The sequence below is a fragment of the Triplophysa dalaica genome, chromosome 3 (genome assembly GCF_015846415.1).
Source record: "Triplophysa dalaica isolate WHDGS20190420 chromosome 3, ASM1584641v1, whole genome shotgun sequence".
Lineage (NCBI taxonomy): Eukaryota > Metazoa > Chordata > Actinopteri > Cypriniformes > Nemacheilidae > Triplophysa > Triplophysa dalaica.
In genome coordinates, this window is record NC_079544.1 from 19,321,356 (window position 1) to 19,343,519 (window position 22,164).

Sequence of the window (22,164 nt, forward strand, 5' to 3'; positions counted from 1 at the left end):
AACTAATAAACATTTGAACTGATATTTACAAAATTGCACGTCAGAATTGGATCATTATAATATATATATATTTTTGTTGCTAAGAGATAAATATATACTGTATTTTTGTCAAATAGTTGCCTTTTAATCATGTATCATTCAATTACTAATATTAGAGATTTTGGGGGGTTTGGTTGGGCGAGGGTGCGTGCAGTCTTCTTTCTTTTTTGATTTTGACCGATCACATGTCTGATTTAAGAAGGTGAGAGACAAACACTTCCACAAAATCTCAAACCTCGTGCCACAGTTTCAGAGCTCTTTAGAAACAGACGGATTGCAGATGTTACTGGGGGATACACAGCTACTATTAAATTCAATTACATTCATGTTTTTACATATATTTATTTATTCATTCACAGATATTTATACGTTTATTCCACTATTAATACTGTTTAGTTCTCTATCAGCCTCTGGGTGGCGCTGGGCTGCCGCAGCTCCAGCATGACAGATGAAAGAAGAGCGTACAAGTCAAGACGTGACAGTGAGGGCTAAAATGGCGAACACCACGATATCTACTCAGTGACGACCTCTGTATCACACTGTATTCCGGTCTAGATTGCAGAAGGTTTGTAACGTTAATCCTCCTGCGCTATGAATTTGCTATCCATTGATGCTGGTGGCTTCATGTGATGCAGATAAACGCTTCCTTGTCATAAACTCAGTAGGCAAAACCACAGAACTCATATAGTAACTTACTTACACAGATTCAGGGGAAGAGATTAGCTACATGCCATCACAGTCCTCACTGTTATTAAAGTTTGAAAAGCTCTGTATCTAATGTTACATATAGACGAAAACAATAACTTTTAAATAGTACTTAGTGCACAGCCCTGTACTCGTACACAGTCCTGAATAATCAGAACGGATATAGAATGTATAATATAATATAAAACGTGTGGTTGTGTATTTTTCTGATCATATATTTTTACCCCTGTAGCTCAATGGTCATTGACAAATGATACATTAAATGCATTAAGTTGTTTTGGATAAAAATGTCTGCCAAATGCATGTCAAATGTAATATAATTATTTTGTCTGTGTGTATATGTCCTCTGCAGTCACTAGGATGATCTCCCAGGTCACTCCCTCTCTGTACCTAAGTGGAGTGGAGGCCCTAAATCAGTCAGCACTGTCCCACAGAGGCGTCACCCTGGCTGTGAATGCCTGTTCTGAGTATCCCTGCCCTGAGTACCAGGGGGTGGACTGCATCTGCGTACCTGTAGAGGACCAACCTCACGCCCCTCTGGACCAGCACTTTGACAGTGTGGCCGAACGGATCCATCAGAACTATAGCGGAAGCTCACTGGTGTTCTGCTCGGCAGGTAGAAGCAGGTCTCCTTCTCTGATCATGGCGTTTCTCATGAGGTTTGAGGGAATCTCGCTACTTCAAGCTCATCAGCAGGTTCTGGCAGCTCGACCTTTTATCCGTCCAAACGCAGGGTTCTGGAGACAGCTGCTACGGTACGAGAAGAAACTAACACAAAGAAACAGCATCAAGATGGTGGCCAGCTCACAAGGTGTCCTACCAGAACCCATACAGCCCGCAGAGGACTCTCTATAATGCCTTAATGCATAAAACAGGTTGAGGTTTTGAACAATGTTTTCAGATAGAAAAGGACTCGTGCCTTTACCATGTTTTTGGATAAGGTGTCATAGGTTTCAGTTTAAGACTAGTCTAAGCAGTTTATGCAACGGCACCGAAAGTATTATGTGATGGTTTTAAAAGGTAAACAGCCTGTTCATAATGGCATTTATAATAGAAAACGTTAGAAATTGTATTGCTTGTGTTTTCAGCAGGTGTGAATGTTGAATGACTAAAACGCCTTACAATGTCATGCTGTTAACGCATAAACACATTTTTATTGTTGTCGAATGTTACCACTTAAAAAACGACTTCCCCACTTTATAGTCCGCACCCACTACTGCTCAAAACACAGGTGAAATTATTCCTGTTCCACCTCCGAGTTACTCCGCTTATTGAAGTTAGAAGTTGTAAAATTTTTGTTGTAATGTTTTAAAACTGATAAATAGGTAAACCTAAACCATTGTAGTTGTAAAACGTTTTAAAGTAATCGGACCGCTGTTTTGGAGTCAATATTCAACACTTCTATGTTGTAACTAGTTCATGATTGGTTATAACAGTTGCCGACATCAGTTTGTCTTGATGTTGTAGTGCGCCAAGAGGAAACGGAAACTGAATTTATCGGAACACCTGTTGACGTCACGAAAAGCTATACGCCTTTTAACGTTTTATTTTAAGTGATAATCTCAGACAACTTTCCTGTACTTAAGACACCACAGATAAGTGGACCATGACGCCACAAGTAAGTCATAACAGTAAAATATTTAATAATACTTTTTAAATAAATTGTTACAAAATAGCCTACGTCATGCTTAACCTAAGCATGCAAATATGGTGGTTCATTTTTGCTCATGGCTATGGAACAAATAGGCTTAATACTTAAATGGTGTCGGATACGTGGCATGAGGATGACAAAATGATAAAAGAAAGTTTCAATTTTGGATTAACTTCTTTCTTTCAGTTTATTGTCTTAAAACAGAAGGTGTCCTAACCCCAACTATTTAATATGAATAAAAAATATATATAAATTAAGAATCGGTAATAAATGCTGTACTTATTTCAGCCAAAGAAAACTTGACTAAACGTTGCATTCTTGGCACATTCCTAAATTAACCATGGCATTACTACAGTAACAAGTTTAACTATTGTATTTATGGTTAAAAAATGTTATCCACAGTTACCATTGCCTCAATACAGTAACCATAGTTGTACCATAAAGTACAACTAAATTACAAAAGGTGAGCAATCCACCAAAAAGATGATAACTATGCTTTACTGTAATAAACTATGGGTAGTTTTCCTATTGTCAAAATATAATTGTTATTAAGATTATTGTAATGTATCCTTAATGTTGCGTCATATAAAATGGACACACATTCATGGGATACAGTGAATAACAGCTGATTCTAATCTCCACCAATCCATTCATGGCCTGTAAGGGTTAAACCTTTGTGCACTGTGGAGGAAATGCTGTTAAAGCTTCCTTTTATTCTGGACTGGAAAAGCATGCACCGTTTCTGCGTAGAGATCTGAATAAAAGCACTTCTTAAAGATGCCGGAAGTAAAATTTTAAGTATGTCCGGGTAGGTAAGGTTGCATGTGCTGACAAGTAAACAAATTTCAACTATGCAGTATAATATATTTAATACATCTGTCAGTAAAAGGTATATTTCATCCAAGCGGTTCTGTTTTTATTTACTCACCTTTACCATGTGATGACTCTTAAGGTTACTTTTATCTGTAAAATTACAAAAGGCAAAACATGGACTGACATACTGAGTCATCGATGACTAATATGAAAGGTATAGTTCACTCCAAAAATAAAATTTCTGTCATCATTTACTCACCTTTGAGTTGTTCTAAACCTGTAGAAATTTCTTTGATCTGATGAACACAGAGAAAGATAGATCTAGAAAAATGCTTATATCCAAACAGTTGTTGGACCCCACTGACTACCAAAGTAGCAAAAAGTTCTGGGGTAGCCAACTTTTACCATTGTAATTTTTCAGATGTAGCAAGTGGTCCGGAAACAACCACATCCATATATGTTGAGTTTGTGTTTATTCTGCTCAAGCATCACTGTCAGGGTTTGATTGAGTCTGTCCCGACCCTGCTGAAGAGTCTGAGTCAGCTGGCAGAGAAAGGGGTGCTGGAAAGACAAGTTTTGTTTGACGAGAAAAGTGTGAAGGAAACAGTTTCAGACACTGCTGGAAGTCCATTCCTGGGCAAGTTCCTCTTTAAAAAAAAGGAACAGACAGGAGACGATGTACAGCTTCATGCATCACAGCTTTCAGGAGTTTTTTACCGCTCTATACTACATCACACTGGATGAAAAAGAGTTTTGTAGTAAACCAAGAAATTGGTTCATCTTCGAATCGCCTGAATATACTTTTTTCCCTATGGTTCAGTTTCTCCGTGTTCTCTGTAATGAAGAATGAGTGATTCACTTAAGGAAACACACAATGTATGTGTCCCATTTTCTGTACGAGCACAGTTGGAGGAATGCGCTCAGGCAGCCTCATGACCTCACGCGACACGACCCTGACCGGCCTGGTCGAGTCACGGGTGTGCACTGCTGCTAATTGGATTTTGATCCAATTAAGGTCTTAAATGAAATTACAAAGCATAACATTTTTATTCTGAAGTCAAATATTAACGATTTATTTTGAATGAACTTTACAAGTGATTTGCTGTCGCAAAACTGTACATGCATGCGCTAAAAATACAGAACCAGTTTGGTAACTGCTTCAGGACCGTGAGGATTTGCGGTAATGCTGGATGTTTGCATGGTGATGGGATAAGACCTAGCAAATAAAATGCACCATGGGGAAGTGCAAATTCCAGGAGAAGTGGCTAGAAGATGATGATTTTGCAGTGTTTGCAAAAAGAAATTTAAGCTAGCTACGATGGGTATAAACGCCGTTATATCACATATGCAGTCTGATAGCCACAAATCTGCTATTAGGGTCACACAGTTGCAGCAATTTATTAGACTTAAATGTGTCTTTTTACTTTAATTTGACCGACAAAGTACCCTCTGCTGCAACTAGTACTGCCACCACCACTACAAATGATACTCCTGCTGCCTCTTCAGAAGGAAAATCAAGCAACCATCGACAGCGTATGGTTTGAATGCAACGCTTAAGGCAGAGGTGCTCTGGTGTCTTAACAGTAAATTCACTTTTTTGCATACTTTATTTTGCAGCCTATAAGAGTTAAGAGGTTCAGAGTTTTTGGTGGAATGGAATTTTGGTGGAATAGCTGATGAAGCTAATGTTTGTACTGTGGTAGTACAATGTACAGAAAGTTAGTTATGGCCTGATTTTTCACTCTGTCTAGCATCCAACATGTAAGTGATTGGTACTTTGTTGAATCAGTATTGGAAGTGTAATGTTACTGCAAATAAATGTTTAAGCTGTCATCAGAGTAATTTTTAATTCAGGTTAGTCGTTGACCGGTTATGGCATTAACCAAGGCATTAAAAAACATTAAATTAAGTTTGGTAATAACTGGAGAAACCCTGTGGGTTTCCACCATGGGGAGGTCAGTCGGGACGACCCAATGGGGGAGTCATTACATATGGAACATCAGCTCAAGTAAAACAGGGTTCACCTCGTAAGGGAAACACGCCTATACTGATCTCCCAGAAGAGATGCTTTATGATGGATGGAATGCATGTACTTCAGCCAGTGGGGGAAGTAGGGAGGCAGAAGAGTGCACTGACTCGCCTAGAAAGGGGAGAAGGTGCTTCGCAGATGTAAGCCACGCGGGCCGCTAGTCCTACCTACAAGAAAGACCAGCTCCATAACAAGGTTGTAGAACCTCACAAAGGTGATGGGGGGGGGCGCAGCCCAACCCGCAGCTCTGCAGATGTCTGCCAGAGAGGCCCCCTGAGCCAATTCCCGGCAGTGGAGGTCTTGCGACCTGTACGCCAAAGTGATGGCGTCCAAGATCCTGTGCGTAAATCTCTGATTGGAGATTGCCCTCCTTTTCTGCTGTCCTCCAAAACATACAAAGAGCTGTTCAGAGCTTCTGATGCTTTGCATGCTCTCCAAGTAGAGGCACAGGGCACGTACTGGACACAACATGACAGGGGTTGGGTCTTCCACCCCAATGGGGAGCGCTTGCAGTCCACCGCCTGGTCCCGAAAGGGAGTTGTGGGAACTTTGGGCACGTAGCCCGGCCTGGTCTCACTACCACGTGGGAGATACCTGGCCCAAACTCTAGGCACAAGTTGGACAGAGAGTGAATGTAGATCCCCCACCCTCTTGAAAGAAGCGAGCACCAGGCCCAGGGTTCAAATAGGGCCCTAGCAAGGCCCACAAGGACAACGTTAAGGTCTCAAGAGGGTATGAAGCACGGTCGGGGAGAATTCAGCCTCCTCCCACCTCCTAAGGTGTCTGATGATCAGGTCATGCTGTCCAAGACACTTACCTGTAACCAGTTCATGAATTCCGGCAACAGTGGCACAAGCACACAGGCACAAACACATAAAAAAGTATTTAGTTACAAATACAAAGTCCTTAAATGTTTTTAAATAAAATACTGCTGTGAAAAATGGATACAATTCAAATACAAATAGTAACTAATTTTTTTAAAGCAGAGTGCAAGAGTCACCGTGGAGTTAGATACACAAACCAGAAAGAGAGAAAAAAAATTCTAAACTACAAAAAAGAACACAATACTAATAAATCATGGGTATCGCAATTCAAATAAATTGGAATACAAACAAAAACCGATCAAGCATAACAATTAAGTATCAAATAAACTGTAATCGTGCATCCCTGTAAGGGAAAGCACAGTTCATTATTAGAAATACTTGTTTACAATATCAAAGAAAAACATCACATACCCAACACATTAAAAGATAAAACACATTCACAATAACCATTAAATGATGATTATTAACAAAGTTCGGGAGGAACCTAAGCATATAATCAGCCCGCTGGTCTATCAGCAGCAATATATACAGCTCGAGCATGTGACCTCATCTCAATCATCTCAGCTGGTACAACATCAGCAATCACAGCATTTACCCTATCAGCTTAAGCAAGCTCCGTCATAAATAGACAAGCAGTCTTACCTGATGCTTCTCGCACGTTCAACATCCCTCCTCCACCCCAGCTCCTCTCATTTTCCTCTCAGTCCCGCAGGACCCCCGGGGGGGGGGGGTGTTCTGGGCTCGAGCTGGTTCCGAGCCCGGCGTACTTGCCCTAACCAGGGTAGAGTGCTTCGGGTTCGGATAGACCCGGTGAGCTCGGAGCCCACTCCTAGCACAGCACGCCATATACGCATAACCTTCATATCCATGCCTTACCAATTCATCCCACATCTTAGCTGCTTATCTGCGAGGGTGAACTCGTGAAAGTTATAAAAACAATTAAAACTTCGTTTTAAATTCCCTTATGTTTTAAGTAAAAGTGATAATACCACTACCATCGGCTATTCTGATTTGTGATGCTCAGGCAGTCATCTCGCCAGAATACTAAAGCAAACTAAATAATATCAATATGACATATGTTAAATACACATGTACACACATCCATCAAATAATAAAACTACTACCTTCCACACAAAACAAGATATGTTCAGCACACCACCATGCTCTCTCTCCCTATTTAACGTGTCTGCACATAGACGTTTGTTAACTGCTTGTTACTGCCACTATGCATTACATACGACAGCTGCAACTTCCATTCAATTAACAAATGAAGGACATACAGAAAGAAACAAAAAGGGAAGCCCATTATTAAACTCATAATTCCATATTCCATGGCTTTACACTCCTTAAACTTATCTAATGGCAAGTTACCATACCTTAAGTCTGCAGAAACTTCCGTTTAAACCCCCTCGTCAGGAGAACAAGGAGAGGAAGAACAAATCTCCTCACTTCCTTTTATAGTGCTGGGCCTGATGGGATTTGTAGTTTCCCAAACATTTCCCATTAACAGGAAAACCAAAAGAAGAAGAGGACAACAAATATCCTCACTTCCTTTTATAGTGCTAAACCTGATGAGATTTGTAGTTTAGTTTATAATTTAATAATTTAGTCATTTGGCAGACGCTTTTATCCAAAGCGACTTACAGTGCACTTATTACAGGGACAATCCCCCTGGAGCAACATGGGGTAAAGTGTCTTGCTCAAGGACACACTGGTGGTGGCTGCTGGGATCGAACCAGCAACCTTTGATTTACCAGTTCAGTGGTTTAACCCACTAGACCACCATCTCTTAACCCACTAGACCACCAGTTTCCTAAGGATATCCCATTACAGTAGTGTAACAATCACATTTAAGGCCGTCCAGCTGGCGTTCCAGACGGTGCCTAGCCCTTGTGAGCCCGCCTTCCAGCCGGCGCCTAGTCGTTGTCTGCTGGCCATTCAGCCGGTGCCCTAACCCTCCCGAGGCTCATTCCCCCTCCCCTTTATGTTTATTTTGTTATCTTACCCCAACCCCTTTCACGTCATGTCCGTGCTACCCCTAGTATGTTCCGTTCTATGTTGCTGGTGTCTGTCGGCCTTGTGCTGTTAGAGTGCCCCTTGGACAACGCCTGGGGGCGTTCTTTAAGGTGGGTGTTCTGTCATGATCCTGCCTCTCATGTTATGTCATGATCATGTCAGACCCATGTGTTTTATGTGGAGAAAGGGGATGGCATTGTTGTGGCTTTGTAATGCCATGCAATCTCTCTGGTGTCGCGTCTTCTAGCCCTGCCCCCTTGTATCACCGTCAACTCTTTATTTGTGTTCATCCTTGTCACCTGCCAATCTCCATCCCCGTGCAAACTCCTCTCGTTAAGATTCCCCTATTTAGTGTCTCTGTTTCCCTGGCCACTTGTCGGTTTATTCCTTCCTGTATCCTAGCCCATGTGTTTATCTCCCCGTTCGTCTAGCCAAGTGTTACCAGATTACCCTGTTCCTGTATATTGTACTCTCATTTGGATTACAGTTTTCTACATGGTCTGTTTTTGTCCCCCTTGCGGGAAGTATTTTGGTTTTATTACCTCTTTGATTTGTACTGTTTTCCCCATTGTGGGTTTTTGTTTTTGTTTTCTAATAAAGTCCTTATTATTTAACCCTTTGTCTGCCTGCACTTGGGTTCTGCCAGCACTCCTGACAGAAACAAAAAAATATTGTACTTAAGTATCAAACATACTTTTTATATTAAATCTAGGGACAGTTCACTCAAAAAGATTCTGTCATCAATTACAATTCAAGTCAACTTTATTTATAAAGCTGATTTTACAATTTTCCTTATTTCAAAGCATCTGTACATGAGACTTATTGACTATAAGCAAAACATTTAAAGTTATACCTGTAAAAACAAGAAAAAGGTTAGAACACAGAAGACAGCACAACCACATACAGAACAATCCAGACACACAATATGCACACCTACTAATAGACATAGACACACACACACACACACACACACAGACAAGCATGAACAGACACGCACACACATGCACAGTAAAAAGCACACATTTAAGATAAAGAAGAGAGAAACACTGGTCAAATATGAAACAGACTGTAAATTCCTATATGCAATATTAATTAAGTAGAACTTTAAAATTCTAATTCTGGGGGGTTAAATATTGTATTATAAAAACATTGTTCTTTCATTGTGTTTGACTCACACTGTGTCTACACCGGACGAGGCGCGATGCAACGATCGCATGCGGTGTAGAGATGGTGTAAGGGATCAACAGTAACCGACAAAGCCTATACATTTGAAGATTGCGATATGCTTGTTACTGTCATGCAATAAAACATTGTGCAAGCTGTCTTCTTCCACTCATTATCATCTTTGTCCTACTTTCTACATGTACAGTAAGTGAACAAAAAAGTTGGAAGTGTTTCACAGACTTTGTGTCTGTAAATGTAGTAGAATTTTTAATGTCAATATTTTCCAGATGAAACAATTTTAAATGTTGTGTCTATTGTAAAGACCGTTGTTTATAGTTTTGCAAAACATTTGTTTTACAATAGCAAACTAAATTTAAGCTTGTAATGTGTTTATAGTTTTGCAGACTTGATCTGAAGATTATGTGAATGGGTGAATGGTTTCACTGAATGGGCCTCAAGTATCACTTTTAGTGTTACTTGAAAAAACTGTAATATGATAACATTTTACTTGCTTTTAATGAGAACTTGCTATTGAATAACAATTTAATATATAACCAATAAGCCCTGTGAAGCCTTAGTTTAGAGTGGTTTCTATAGTAATCAACAGCAATCTGGTCAAAACTGGTTTGTCCCCAAAACAAATGTGATGCTCCAGACCCAAGACAGTACATTTTTTGTTTATCCTTACTCCTTTCTTTTTTAAACAATAATAGCATTGTTGATAGCTTACATTAACAAAAACATTATGATCAAGAGTACATTTTATCTCTTTGCTGTATCTAATATTGAAAAAATCAAAATTGGTGAGTGAATGGGGATCCTCTTTTGATGCTTCAAAGGACCCCTTTTTTTAATTAACAAACGACACAACGGATAGCTGTGTATTAGTTGTTTACTCATTTCCTTTGGTAATACATAGGCAGATAAAAACTTAATCAAACAACAGAATATATTTAAATTTATTTTCTACACAAAATCCATGTGTGTGATTTCAAGACCCTTAAAATATGCGTGGAGATATTTCATAACGTTTTTTATGTCAACGTTTTTGTTTTGAAGCTTAACACTGTGGCTACACCGGACATGACCGGTGTGTTAATAATGTAATGTAATAAACTATAACATCACTAAAACAACTGCTATAACAAATGTTTTTAAAGATCAAAGAAAGTAATAGAGGGTTTGAGCTGTGCAGAGATGTGTAGCCTAAGTAATGACAAAGCTATCTGTAATGAGGTTCAATAAAAGGAAGGAAGGAGGCGGGAACCGGCAGACATTTAAATAAAGCTTTAATAAAATAAACAAACAAAAACACTGAAGATAAATGCCGGCAGCCACCTAACGGTCGACCGTCGGCCAAAAGAACATACAAAAAAACTTAAACATATTCTGGATAAATTGTTACATAAAGTAAAATGTGGATCAGGAAAAAATGAAAAAAATAATGAATGTTTATTCTTTGATAATATATATTCTTATTTTGGCAAAGTTGTCTACTCCTATCAAAGATGAGAATCTTTACAGCTGCTTTTTGTACCCAGCTGCATGCAAATGCAAACAAATATATATTGCTTAGTGTCCCTTTTTCATGTCACTCAGCACAACTTTCATGTCGACTTCTCAATCTAAGGTATTTCTATTCCTACAAGCTCATTTGTACGTTTTATTATAATTTAACTTTGCCCCTGTGACGCTAGGTTTAGGGGCGGGGTTAAGGTGGACCTTCATAGTTGCTTTGCCAGCTGGTAAAATATGTGCGTTTTACCCAAATTTACCTTTGCTGCTGTGATTTTAGGACTTGAGGTGTGTAAAGGTGTTGGTTAGCCACATCCTAAAATATGTACGACTTCCTATGATATCAGGTTATGAATATATTCATGTATGTGCACATGCGGTCTGTGTATTGAAAGTCGTGCTGAATGACTCAAAAATGTTTGTGCTGACTGACATGAAAAAAAAGGGGGAAATTTGTGTCCATGAACACGAATCAACAGATTCTAAATTTCTTGCCTATTCCACAAACTGCCATGAGACCCGGTTGAATCTCTATATAATCTATGCAGATAGATCACACAATTTTAGAGTTGATTTTGAATAAACTCCAAATCCAGGATATAGAGGTTGAGTGAATGTGGTGTGGACTCTGTGTATGAGGGTCATTTTGTCAGAGACGCTGTAGAAGGACAGAGTTCCTGCACTATGATCCAAAAACACTCCTATTCTAGAACATTTGGAGTGAATTAATAGTTCTTCTTCTTTGTCATTGTGCCAAATGCTGTAACTAAAGGATACTGAGTCAGGATAATTGAATGGAAATGAACTGAAAAGAATCCTGGCCTTACAGAACAGACTCCAGGACTGTGTATTATACCCAAATGCACTCTTAGCATTCCTACTCTTCCTCTTGATTTTCTTATATGACACTGATATATCCACCTCACCACTCCACTCAACCTCCCAGTAACAGCGTCCACACACACTTTCTCTACACAACACCTGAGGATCAAAATCAAATCTTTCTGGATGTTCAGAATACAGCTGGTCTATATCAGTATAAGAGATCATTTTTTTATCCTGAGACAGAGAGATGTTTTTATTCACTGTATTCTGGTCCAAAGTGAACTGATGGGAATCTAATGGAGATAAAATAAACAATGAGTCTTAAAATAATATCTACGCACATCTTGTTTTGAAATGCTAGACAGCAACAATGTGGATTATATTTTAATTTGTTGTTTTTAAATAATATTCATATTTTTAATGATAAGTCAAAATGTTATTTACTTCAGTCTGTTATTTACATACCTACATTAGTTTGACACAACTATTTTAATTGTTAGATTAGACTGAAATAAATTATTGGGCTAACAACAGCATGTTAAACTTTTCACAGTTAGAAATTGGCTTGGAATTGAAACAAATGTACTGAAAAACTGTACATTTATGCCAAATTCTTATTGCCTAGCAACCATAAGAAGCTTATGGTATACAATGAAGTATTCCCAAAGTCCCTTTATATTTGGTATAACTGTGTTTTATTTTTGTATATTAACTTACATTGTAGGAACTCCTCCCTGGTCTTGGGTTTAGGTTTGGAAACGATCTCAATGTATTTTACTGTGGAAGACCAGAGATAACTTTAGTGTAATATTCAAGGACATTATATGAACCGACAGTAATGTTATAGCTAATATTTTATTTTGTCAAGATGACAGAATCATTAATTAAAAAGTGACATAAATTTTCTGTGTGTTACCTCCATCAGATATATGACCCATTTCTCTTTTGCAGAAATGTACTACTTCTGTTAGTTTAGATAGAGAATTCCCTACTTCATCAAAAGATAGATGAGAACTGACTGTGATGTTGAGTGAGTTTGTGTATCCAGGAGGAACAGAGAGAGACTGAAAACTCTATACAGACACAAAGACAAAAAAAACATAAACAGTTATTAGAAAATATAATCTCTTTAAAACACGTGTCTCTCTTTTGAAAGTCATCTGGCTAGATTTTCAGATCGGTTACCTGGAGGAAATGAATGTGATCATCTGTGTGTGAAAGCTGCTCCAGCTCAGCGTCTCTCCTCTTCAGATCTTCAATTTCCTGCTCCAGACGCTTCAAGAGTTCTTCAGCTCGAATTACTTCAGCATTTTCTTGATCTCTGATCAGCTGTATCACCTCAGAGCGACTTCTCTCAATGGAGTGGCTGAGCATAGTAAAGATCCTTTCACTTTCTTTAACCAATGCCTGTGCAGAGCACTGTAAAAAAAACACACGAAGGGACAAAGGAGCATTAGAATCATTAGCATTATTTAGCTCTAACTGTTTCCTCACACTATCCGTTATCCACAGTGGACTTCAGTCGGACTGTAAATTGCTCCAGCACTGGACTCCTCACTGAGTGTGAAACATCTCTTCCTGCAGTCAGCAGTTGATCTTCTGATCAAAACTCACCTTATGAGTCTCCACAGCCTCTCTCAACTCATGAAGCTCCTTCTGTTTGTCCTGCATTCTTTCCTGCAATTCCCTTTGTATCTCTTCCAATTGTATCTAGTGAGAAAGGTTACTGTTCAGGGCATGTATCTGAGACCCAAGAATATATTACAAATACACAATGCTTCTTTGCCTTTAAATTAGTAGAATCACAATTTGTTGGTAAATCACATTTAAACTGATAGTTCACTCAAAAATGAAAATTAGTTGTTAAATTATTCACACTACTGAAGACAAAACATTGGGAATAAATATATCAACATCTAATTTTCATTTTGACATGAACTATAATTTTTTGGACCTTTTAATTGAACTTTATACTCAATTCTGCTATTGTCTAATAAGAGTTAAAATGAGCAACTTACTAAAACTAACACTAATCTGTTTACTTGATCCTACCTGTTTTTCAATTTTTGCTTCAGAAACTGAAACAGTGTCATGATGTCTGTGTTCATCCATTGTGCATAGAATACAAATGCACTGCTGATCTGTACGACAGAAAACTTCCTGCAGTTTATGATGCTGAGAACAAATTGTCTCCTGTAGTCGTTCAGTGGCATCCATCAATTTGTGTCTCTTATGTTTAAATAAATTTTGATGATGTTCCAGATGATTTTGACAGTATGAATTCAGACATTCAAGGCAAGACTTAACAGCTTTGCGTTTTCTTTTAGTGCAGGAATCACACTCCACATCACCAGGTCCAATGAAATAGTCAGCAGGAGCACCTCGGAGGTTCTTCACCATTTCAGCAAACACTGTATTCTTTCCTAGAACAGGTCTTGGAGTGAAGGTCTGTCTGCACTGAGGGCAGCTGTAGACTCTCTTCTGATCCCAGTAGTCTGTAATACAGCCCATGCAGTAACTGTGTCCACAGGGAATGGACACTGGATCCTTCAGTAAATCCAGACAGATTGGGCACTTGAATTCATCCTGAGCAACTGAAATAGTGGTATCTGCCATTTCACAGCAAAATGTAGCCTTATCTTAAGAAAAGAAATGGTGAAACCCTAAGAAAGTGAAACAAAACTACTTTCATAGAAAAGAGGTGTGGCTGAAAGAGAATCGGTAAGACAGACAAAGTGAATGCAAATACCTGTATCCTTGACAGCAAACACACACACCTTTTCCATTACTTCATTGTATTCCATGAAATGCGTCAGCCGGTTTTGACTGTCACACAAGCAGAAATTACATACATTTTTATTTAAAAGCAAACTGACCCTAATTTTACGCATAATTGTCTAATATATTCAAGATTTATATGATTGTATTCATACAATTATTTAAGTGTTTTTTTTTTTATAAATTTTATAATCATAAATATAACCAGAAGGACCACATTAGACATTTTGAGTTTCTTATCACATAATAATGCAAACGCTATGTTATGTGTTATGTATTGTGTATGTCTGTGCCTGTATGTCTATGTATGAAAGTGACCTATTTGTCAGGTATGGTGACCCATACCTGAAATGTGACACCTGCATTTAACCCATCCAGAGAGTCGTGAACACACGTTTACCCGGAGCAGTGGGCACCTATCACTGCAGCGCCCGGGAGCAAGTAGAGGTAAGGTGCCTTGCTTAAGGGTGCAAGGCATGACTCCGCTGAAAGAACAAGAATAAACATGACATGACAGCGGAATCATGACACACCTCAGTTGTTACCCACTGGCCCAGAGAATCAAACCGACAACCTTCTGGTCACAAGTCCGACTCTCTAACCATTGGGCCACAACTGCCCTCTGAAAAGTTTGTTTTTCATGATTTAAAAACTGGCTTGGCAGGGGAGCGCATGTAGCAGGTAAGAGTGTGACGAATATGTTGCTTAGGAATGGGGAGAATCACTGCAACTCCTCAATGCGACCTATAAGCCTTCATGTATTTCTCAAGCTTTATTCTGCTTTCATGCACAACTTCTTAGCTTGTTGCGTTTACATGTTTTGTCGTCATAGACACTTATAATGGAGGACAGTTAAAATGCTTTGAGAGTTTGACTAAAATGTAGCATCCATTTTGTTGTCAAGAATACATCATCCTATTGGCCCATACTTTCACAGTGCTTTGGCATGTTTCTGACGGTTCTGGAGTGTCGGTCAAATTCAATAAATGCTATTTACCCTGTGTATAAAACATTCAATATGGTTTCAACAATGTGCCTGTTGTGAGACTCTTGTGTGTATAGCCGATAAACAGGAATGAGATCAAACCTGTTTCCTCAGTTCTGCTCACTTTCCCTCTTTGGAAATAAACATCTATGAAGGAGCAGAAATATATGGGTTTTATGAAAGAAAGGAAGTTTGTAAGAGACCTTCAGCGAAAAGCATGAATCTCTCGCAGGAAACTTAGACCCCAATGAACTTGGAAGCTATAGACCGATCTCAAATCTCCCTTACCTGTCTAAAATGCTAGAAAAGTAGTGTCTACTATATGATATGCACGATAAATTTAAGCAAGGCAACTTACCTCTACTTGCTCCCCGGGCGCTGCATAATAGCTGCCCACTGCTCCTTGTGTACGTGTGTTCACTACTCTCTGGATGGGTTAAATCCAGGTGTCAAATTTCGGTCATGGGTCACCATATCTGATAAATAGGTCACTCTCACTTCACTTTCATACATAGACATACAGGCGCACACACACACACCCACACACAGACATACACACTATTTAACACATAACACGGCGTTTGCATTATCATGTGATAAGAAACTCAAAATCTCTAATTTGCCCCTACTTGTTATATTTAAGATTACAAAATAATAAAAAAGACTGTAAAAATAATTTAATGAATATAATCATATAAATCTTGATTATATTAGACAATTATGCGTTAAATTAGTGTCAGTTTGCTTTTAAATAAAATCTTTATAATTTCTGCTTGTGTGACAGTCAAAACCGGCAGACACAGTTCATGGAATACAATGTAATTGTATTCCTTATATCATTGAAGATATAAAACATTGGCTGACTAGTAATTTCCTTCTTTTAAGTTCTAATAAAACAGAAATATTACTTATTGGACCAAATACACATAAACAGAATATTTTGGATTATAACCTGCAAATTGTAGGCTGCACTGTTACACCAACAAATGCAGTTAAAGTCCTTTAGGTGCTATATTAGACCATAACCTGTCATTTTGAAATCATATCTCAAAAGTCACAAAAACAGCCTTCTACCATTTTACAAATGTTGCCAAATTGCGAAATATTCTATGTGTTACAGACGCACAAAAGCTCATGCATTTGTGACCTCAGGACTTGACTACTGTAATGCTCTACTTAGTTGTTGTCCTGCATCAACAATATACAAACTACAGTTAGTTCAGAATGCAGAGTTCTAACCAGGTCAAGAAAATACAAGCACATAACCCCATTTTTTCATACCTTCACTGGCTACCCAGCATAAACTCCAGACTTTTGATAACACCTAGAATAACTAAATCCACCAAAGAAGTAGAGCTTTCTCATACGTAGCACCTAAACTCTGGAATAGCCTTCCCGATACTATTTGAGGGTCCCAGTTTAAATCCAGATTAAAGACACATCTTTCAGCCAGGCATTCACTTAATGCATAATATGCTAATAAGAAAAATAAATGAATGAACAGCGGCTACAATAAATATTCTCTTTCTTACCTCCTCCCCCGCCTCGGGATGCCCATCCAGTCATTTACGTTAAAGGAGTGTTACGATCTAATTCTTAGATCACAACAAAGTAAGGAGACGCCACACAACCACTGCTTAAATCATAAGATTTATTTAACTTAAATAAGAATTATGAAATGTCAAGTGATCAGTGTAAATGTATGTCAGCATGTAAATGTAAATAGCAAGTTCAAATGATATCAGTTCAACCAAACATAAACAACTAAAGGTCCAAATCAAACATAATCGGAGAAATAAATCACATGATGATGACTCCAACGAGGCTATGCGTCTCCCGTAACCCACACATCCCGTCAGCTCTCCGGTAGTCTCAATGACATAGATGTTAAGCTATGTTGCGTATAAATGATTTAAGGTTAAAAATGCTCTATTTTCCACATACCGTACATGTTTGTATCTCATCTTTGCCCCGCCTCTCTGAAACAAGCAGATTTTTTACAAAGCTCATCGCTCGGAAAAGCGAGATGTGCTATGATTGGCCAGCTAACCAATGCGTATAGTGATTGGTCGAATACTGCAAGCGTGTGATGGTAATGATGAAGCATGTAACGTCTCTTACCATATTTGGAACATCAGGTTCCAAATTAATTTTACTGACAGGTGCGCCCACCTTACTTGGGTATACATTCGGGCGATCTTAGTCAAATCATACCACGAACTGACGTAGATTTGTGGGGGGAGTGTTTAGACGAGGCATTTCAGGCAGGTCTGGGTGATCAATCTCTTTTGGATATAATGCATCTTTTCGTACGATACTTAAATATTTGCAATTGCATGTGTCTAATACATGCATGTGCAACTAACAACACGCCAAAGACACAGAAATACACGTATTCGCGTCATATGACCCCTGTAATAATACAGTCCACACACAATCAGTCATTTGGTTCCTTAGCACTTAAACATCTTTCCTACCCATAATGCTTCTCTCATTTGTTTGTATATTTCTTCAAGTCAGCGCCTCTTTGTTTAATAAATGTTTATTTGTTAAGATTTTAAATATACTGAATGTTTGAATGAGATGGCATACAAATGTGAAATAAAAATATTTAAGTGGGCAAATGAATGCCTTAAACCAGCACATCATATGGTTTTAATTATTTGTTTTGAATTAAGCAAATAATTGGCTTTTACAGAAATAACTATAAATACTATTTGTGCAGATGGTCTTGTTTATTCCCACTTTTACATTACAGACATTGATTAAGTCAGCTAATTTATTGAATTTACACAAATAGTCTTACAATTTATTTTACTGACATGAGTTAAGTTACTATTGATTGGAAAATAACAAACTTCAACATTTCACTCATTCATCATGGATGATAGTAATTGTCGATCAGTATCATTCTGATTCTGAAATATTCACTTTGTTAATTTCACAAAGTTTTACTTTTGACAACAAAAACAGTATAGTTGAATAATCCAATCTAAACCCAGGATAGAGAGGTTGAGTGAATGTGGTGTGGACTCTGTGTATGAGGGTCATTGTGTCAGAGACGCTGTAGAAGGACAGAATTCCTGCACTTTGATCCACATACACTCCTATTCTAGAAGATCTGGAAACTGCAGGGAGTTTAGTCTCAATGTTATTGTGCCAGAAGGAATAACTTGAGTGAGAGCAGTACAAACTCCAGGATTGATCATTTCGTCCAAAAAAACAATCATCACCCCATCCCTTCTGCTGATGCTCTTATATGACACTGAAATATCCACCCGACCACTCCACTCAACCTCCCAGTAACAGCGTCCACACACACTCTCTCTACACAACACTTGAGGATGAACATTAAATTTGTCCGGATGATCAGGATTGAGCTGAAGTGCGCCAGTGTTAGTAATCACTCTGTTTCCCTCAGACAGACAGAGATATTTATACGCAGTGATATATTCCATTGTGAACCGAAAGGAATCTGAAAATAAATTATGAAAATGCTTTTGAAATGTCTTTATTTCAGTGCCTTGTTTGAGATTATTAGTGTGTGTGTGTGTGCGTGTGTGTGTGTGTGCGTGCGTGTGTATACACTTTAAAATTGCAACTTACGCTGTAGGAACTCCTGCCTGCTTCGGGGACCAATTATTTTAACATTTGACACTATGGAAACAACAAATAGCTTCAGTTGCAGTTTTAAGAAAAATAACTTGTTTTAACCTCTATTTCTCAATCTTACAAGATGACTAATGCCTCTGTAAGTATAAATTAATTATTATGTTTTACCTCTACCAGAGATCTTTTTTATCGCTTTTGTGCAGAAATTCTCTAATTTCTCTCTCAAATGAGACACCAATTTTCCTACTTCTTCAAAAGAGGGGAGAGAACTGACAGTGATGTTGAGTGAGTCTGTAGATCCAGGAGGAGCAGAGAGAGACTGGAAACTCTAAGACAAACAACAGAAACATTGGTCACACTTTAATTTAAGGTCCAATTCTCGGTATTAATAAACCATTAACTATGACTTTTGCCTCAGTAAACTACTAGCTTGTTGTTTATTAATAGCAAGTAAGGTAGGTGTTAGGTTTAGGTACTAGGATTAGGGAAGTAGAATATGGTCATGTCGAATATGTGCTTTATAAGTACTAATAAAAACACCCAATATGCTAAAAATAGGCATCTAATACGCATCTAGTTAATAGTAAGAATTGGTCCCTATACTTAAGTGTTACAGAAACATTTAATACAAAAATAGCTCTTGTTCTGTTTTTTAGATCTCTGTTACCTGGAGGAAATGGATGTGATCATCTGTGTGTAAAAGCTGCTCCAGCTCAGCATCTCTCCTCTTCAGATCATTCATCTCCTGCTCAAGATGTTTCAAGATTTCTTCAGCTTGACTCACTTCAGCCTTTTCCTGATCTCTGATCAGCTGTGTCGCCTCAGAGCAATTTATCTCAATGAGAAAGATCAATTCAGTAAAGATCCTCTCACTTTCCTCCACTGCTGCCTGAGCAGAGCACTGTTAGGAGCGAGAAAGAGAGAGAGAGAGAGAGAGAGAGAGAGAGAGAGGGGAGCCTCGTAAATCCATTCATTCAGCTCTTACTGGTCCCTCACACATTCTGTTACATTTACATTTACGCATTTGGCAGATTTACAATGCATGATACTATACATTTGTATCGGACTATGTGCAATCCCTGGGATCGAACCCATGACCCACTACTCACTAAAAGACTGGAGGAGAGTGCTGAGTGTGAAACATCTCTTCCAGCAGTCAGCAGTTGATCTTCTGATCAAAACTCACCTTATAAGTCACTACAGCATCTCTCAGCTCTTGAAGATCCTTCTGTTTCTCCTGAATTCTCTGCTGGTATTTCTTCTGTGTTTCTATCAAATGGCTCTGCAAATTAGCATCAAATTAACACTTAAATTACTATTTAAACTATTTATTTACTAGAAGCAATTGCATGTTTGTCTTGTTTAAATGTGTCTTTGCTTAAAGCTGTTAGGAAATGTTTGCCAGCTCATTCAGTCTTCGCGATTAATGATAAGCGAAAGTTAGCTTGTTGTCCTTGAAGGAGCTCAAACCCCGGAGCTCAGTTCGAGCTCCGAGCTCAACACCTCCCTTCCCTTAGATTTGACAGAAGGAAGAGTGAGGAGGCGTTGGGGATTAGGAGAGATGCCAGAAGAATCGTAACTGGAACGGTAAGGGGAACTGTCCTTTATTTACTCTCGGTAATGATGATTGACATAACTGAACGATTAGGCTCCTCCCCCATCAAGCTGCAGTTTTTATGGGAATTAACATGTGATGTTATTTATATTAATACTGTTGTTCTTTATTGATTCATGTTTTCACCTACTAAATCAATTATTTGAGGGAATAAAAAAAAGTTTTTTTGCAACATGTGAAGTTTAGACACATTTATTACTTAAGCCAAACATGGTTCAGGAATCTAAATACAAGCCTGGTGAAGTAATTGCATGACTGCACAGATGTATTTGACTGCTCAGATTTACATGACTGCGCAGATATATTTGCACATATATATGACTTCCGGTCTTTAAGTATTGTTGGTTGCTAAAGGTGCCTTCCAATGGGATTAATGATAGTGGAGGTGTCTTTTTATGATCACAGATTTTAGCATTAACTTAAAATAAAACATATGGCAAGTGAAAAAATGTGATATATGCTTTTACGCTATAGACCACTTTGGAATATGTAAACAATGGTGGACAGTCACCATTAGGAACAGGAAGTGGGCGTGTCTAGCAGTGCGAAGAAGTTCAACTATGCAAATTATGAGCAATTTTCAGGAGCGACTATGGGAGTAAAGCAGTAGTGTATTTGAACTCAGTGTAAATAGACACTCTGAACATTTCTTTTTATATAATATTTTACCAAATGTCCAGCATATTTAAGCAACAATTAGAATATTCTACATCTACTGTATATAGAAACTAAATTAAAATTAGAGCAGGCCTCCAGAAATGTAATTTTAGATCATACCTCTTTTTCAGTCCGTTCTACTCCAGCGGATACAGTTTCATGGTCTTTGTGAATATCCATAATACAGAGTAAACAAATCAATTGTTGGTCGGTACGACAGAAAATATCCTGCAGTTTACGATGCTTAGAGCATATCCTCTCTTGGAGTTTTTCAGAAGCATCCATCAGTTTGTGTCTTTTATGTTCAAAGAGATTTTTATGTTGTTCCAGATGATTTCGACAGTAAGAATCAAGACATTCAACACAGAACTTAACAGCCTTGCGTTTTCTCCCAATGCAAACGCCACATTCCACATCCCCAGGTCCAGCATTACAGTCAACAGTATTAGCAATCTGGAACTTCTTCACCATGCTAGCAAACAACACATTCTTACCTAAAACAGGTCTTGGATTGAAGGTCTGTCTGCACTGAGGGCAGCAGAATCTCTTCTGATCATCCTGATCCCAGCAGTCTGTAATACACCTCATACAGTAACTGTGTCCACATGGAATAGTCACTGGATCCTTCAGTATATCCAGACAGATTGAACAGATAAACTGATCCTCAGACACTGAAATACTGGCTTCTGCCATTTCACTGAACACGGACACATACAGCAGTTTAATAACAGTGAAGATAAAGAAACTGACAGTGACCAGTAGAATCACACCTTCGCTAAGCAGGAAGTAATGTTAAGTTTTGTTTTCAATAAACTGAGCTAGGTGTGGTTAAAAGAGCACTAATGAAAGAGAAAGAGCGAGAGGTTGACTTATTTCAACCAATATTTATTTATTTATTTATGTTATAAGTTCTATTTAAGTTCTTATTGAAGATTC

General features: G+C 38.4%; 3 protein-coding genes across 3 annotated transcripts; 1 reads left to right on the plus strand and 2 right to left on the minus strand.

Moving 5' to 3' along the window:
- The first annotated feature begins 482 nt into the window (after nt 1-482).
- Nucleotides 483-3,294, plus strand: LOC130418527 (dual specificity protein phosphatase 14). The gene is made up of 2 exons (XM_056744751.1): nt 483-604; nt 1,097-3,294. Exon 2 carries the CDS (start codon nt 1,105-1,107, stop codon nt 1,597-1,599), a length of 495 nt encoding a protein of 164 aa, XP_056600729.1. The 5' UTR covers nt 483-604; nt 1,097-1,104; the 3' UTR covers nt 1,600-3,294.
- A 7,564-nt stretch (nt 3,295-10,858) lies between these two features.
- LOC130418498 (tripartite motif-containing protein 16-like) lies at nt 10,859-14,337 on the minus strand. Its single transcript, XM_056744700.1, has 7 exons — nt 14,331-14,337; nt 13,634-14,220; nt 13,196-13,291; nt 12,767-13,000; nt 12,498-12,654; nt 12,299-12,358; nt 10,859-11,874 (listed from the first exon to the last, which is right to left on the minus strand). The coding sequence occupies exons 2-7, from the start codon at nt 14,195-14,197 to the stop codon at nt 11,297-11,299; spliced, it is 1,689 nt and encodes a 562-aa protein (XP_056600678.1). The 5' UTR covers nt 14,198-14,220; nt 14,331-14,337; the 3' UTR covers nt 10,859-11,296.
- A 3,779-nt stretch (nt 14,338-18,116) lies between these two features.
- On the minus strand, nt 18,117-21,921 carry LOC130418499 (tripartite motif-containing protein 16-like). The gene is given in 7 exon segments (XM_056744701.1): nt 18,117-18,592; nt 18,595-18,819; nt 18,951-19,001; nt 19,125-19,284; nt 19,624-19,857; nt 20,143-20,238; nt 21,349-21,921. Coding segments are annotated over 7 exon segments (1,680 nt in total). The 3' UTR covers nt 18,117-18,251.
- Nucleotides 21,922-22,164: the final 243 nt, after the last annotated feature.

Excerpts from the sequence above, each read along its gene's own strand:
- LOC130418498 (XM_056744700.1), bottom strand. The coding sequence starts at position 14,197 with ATGGCAGATACCACTATTTCAGTTGCTCAGGATGAATTCAAGTGCCCA. Across the intron at positions 12,359-12,497 it reads GGGTCATATATCTGATGGAG|TAAAATACATTGAGATCGTT; the intron begins GTAACACACAGA and ends GGTCTTCCACAG. Across the intron at positions 11,875-12,298 it reads CAGGGAGGAGTTCCTACAAT|ATTCCCATCAGTTCACTTTG; the intron begins GTAAGTTAATAT and ends TATCTCCATTAG.
- LOC130418527 (XM_056744751.1), top strand. The coding sequence starts at position 1,105 with ATGATCTCCCAGGTCACTCCCTCTCTGTACCTAAGTGGAGTGGAGGCC.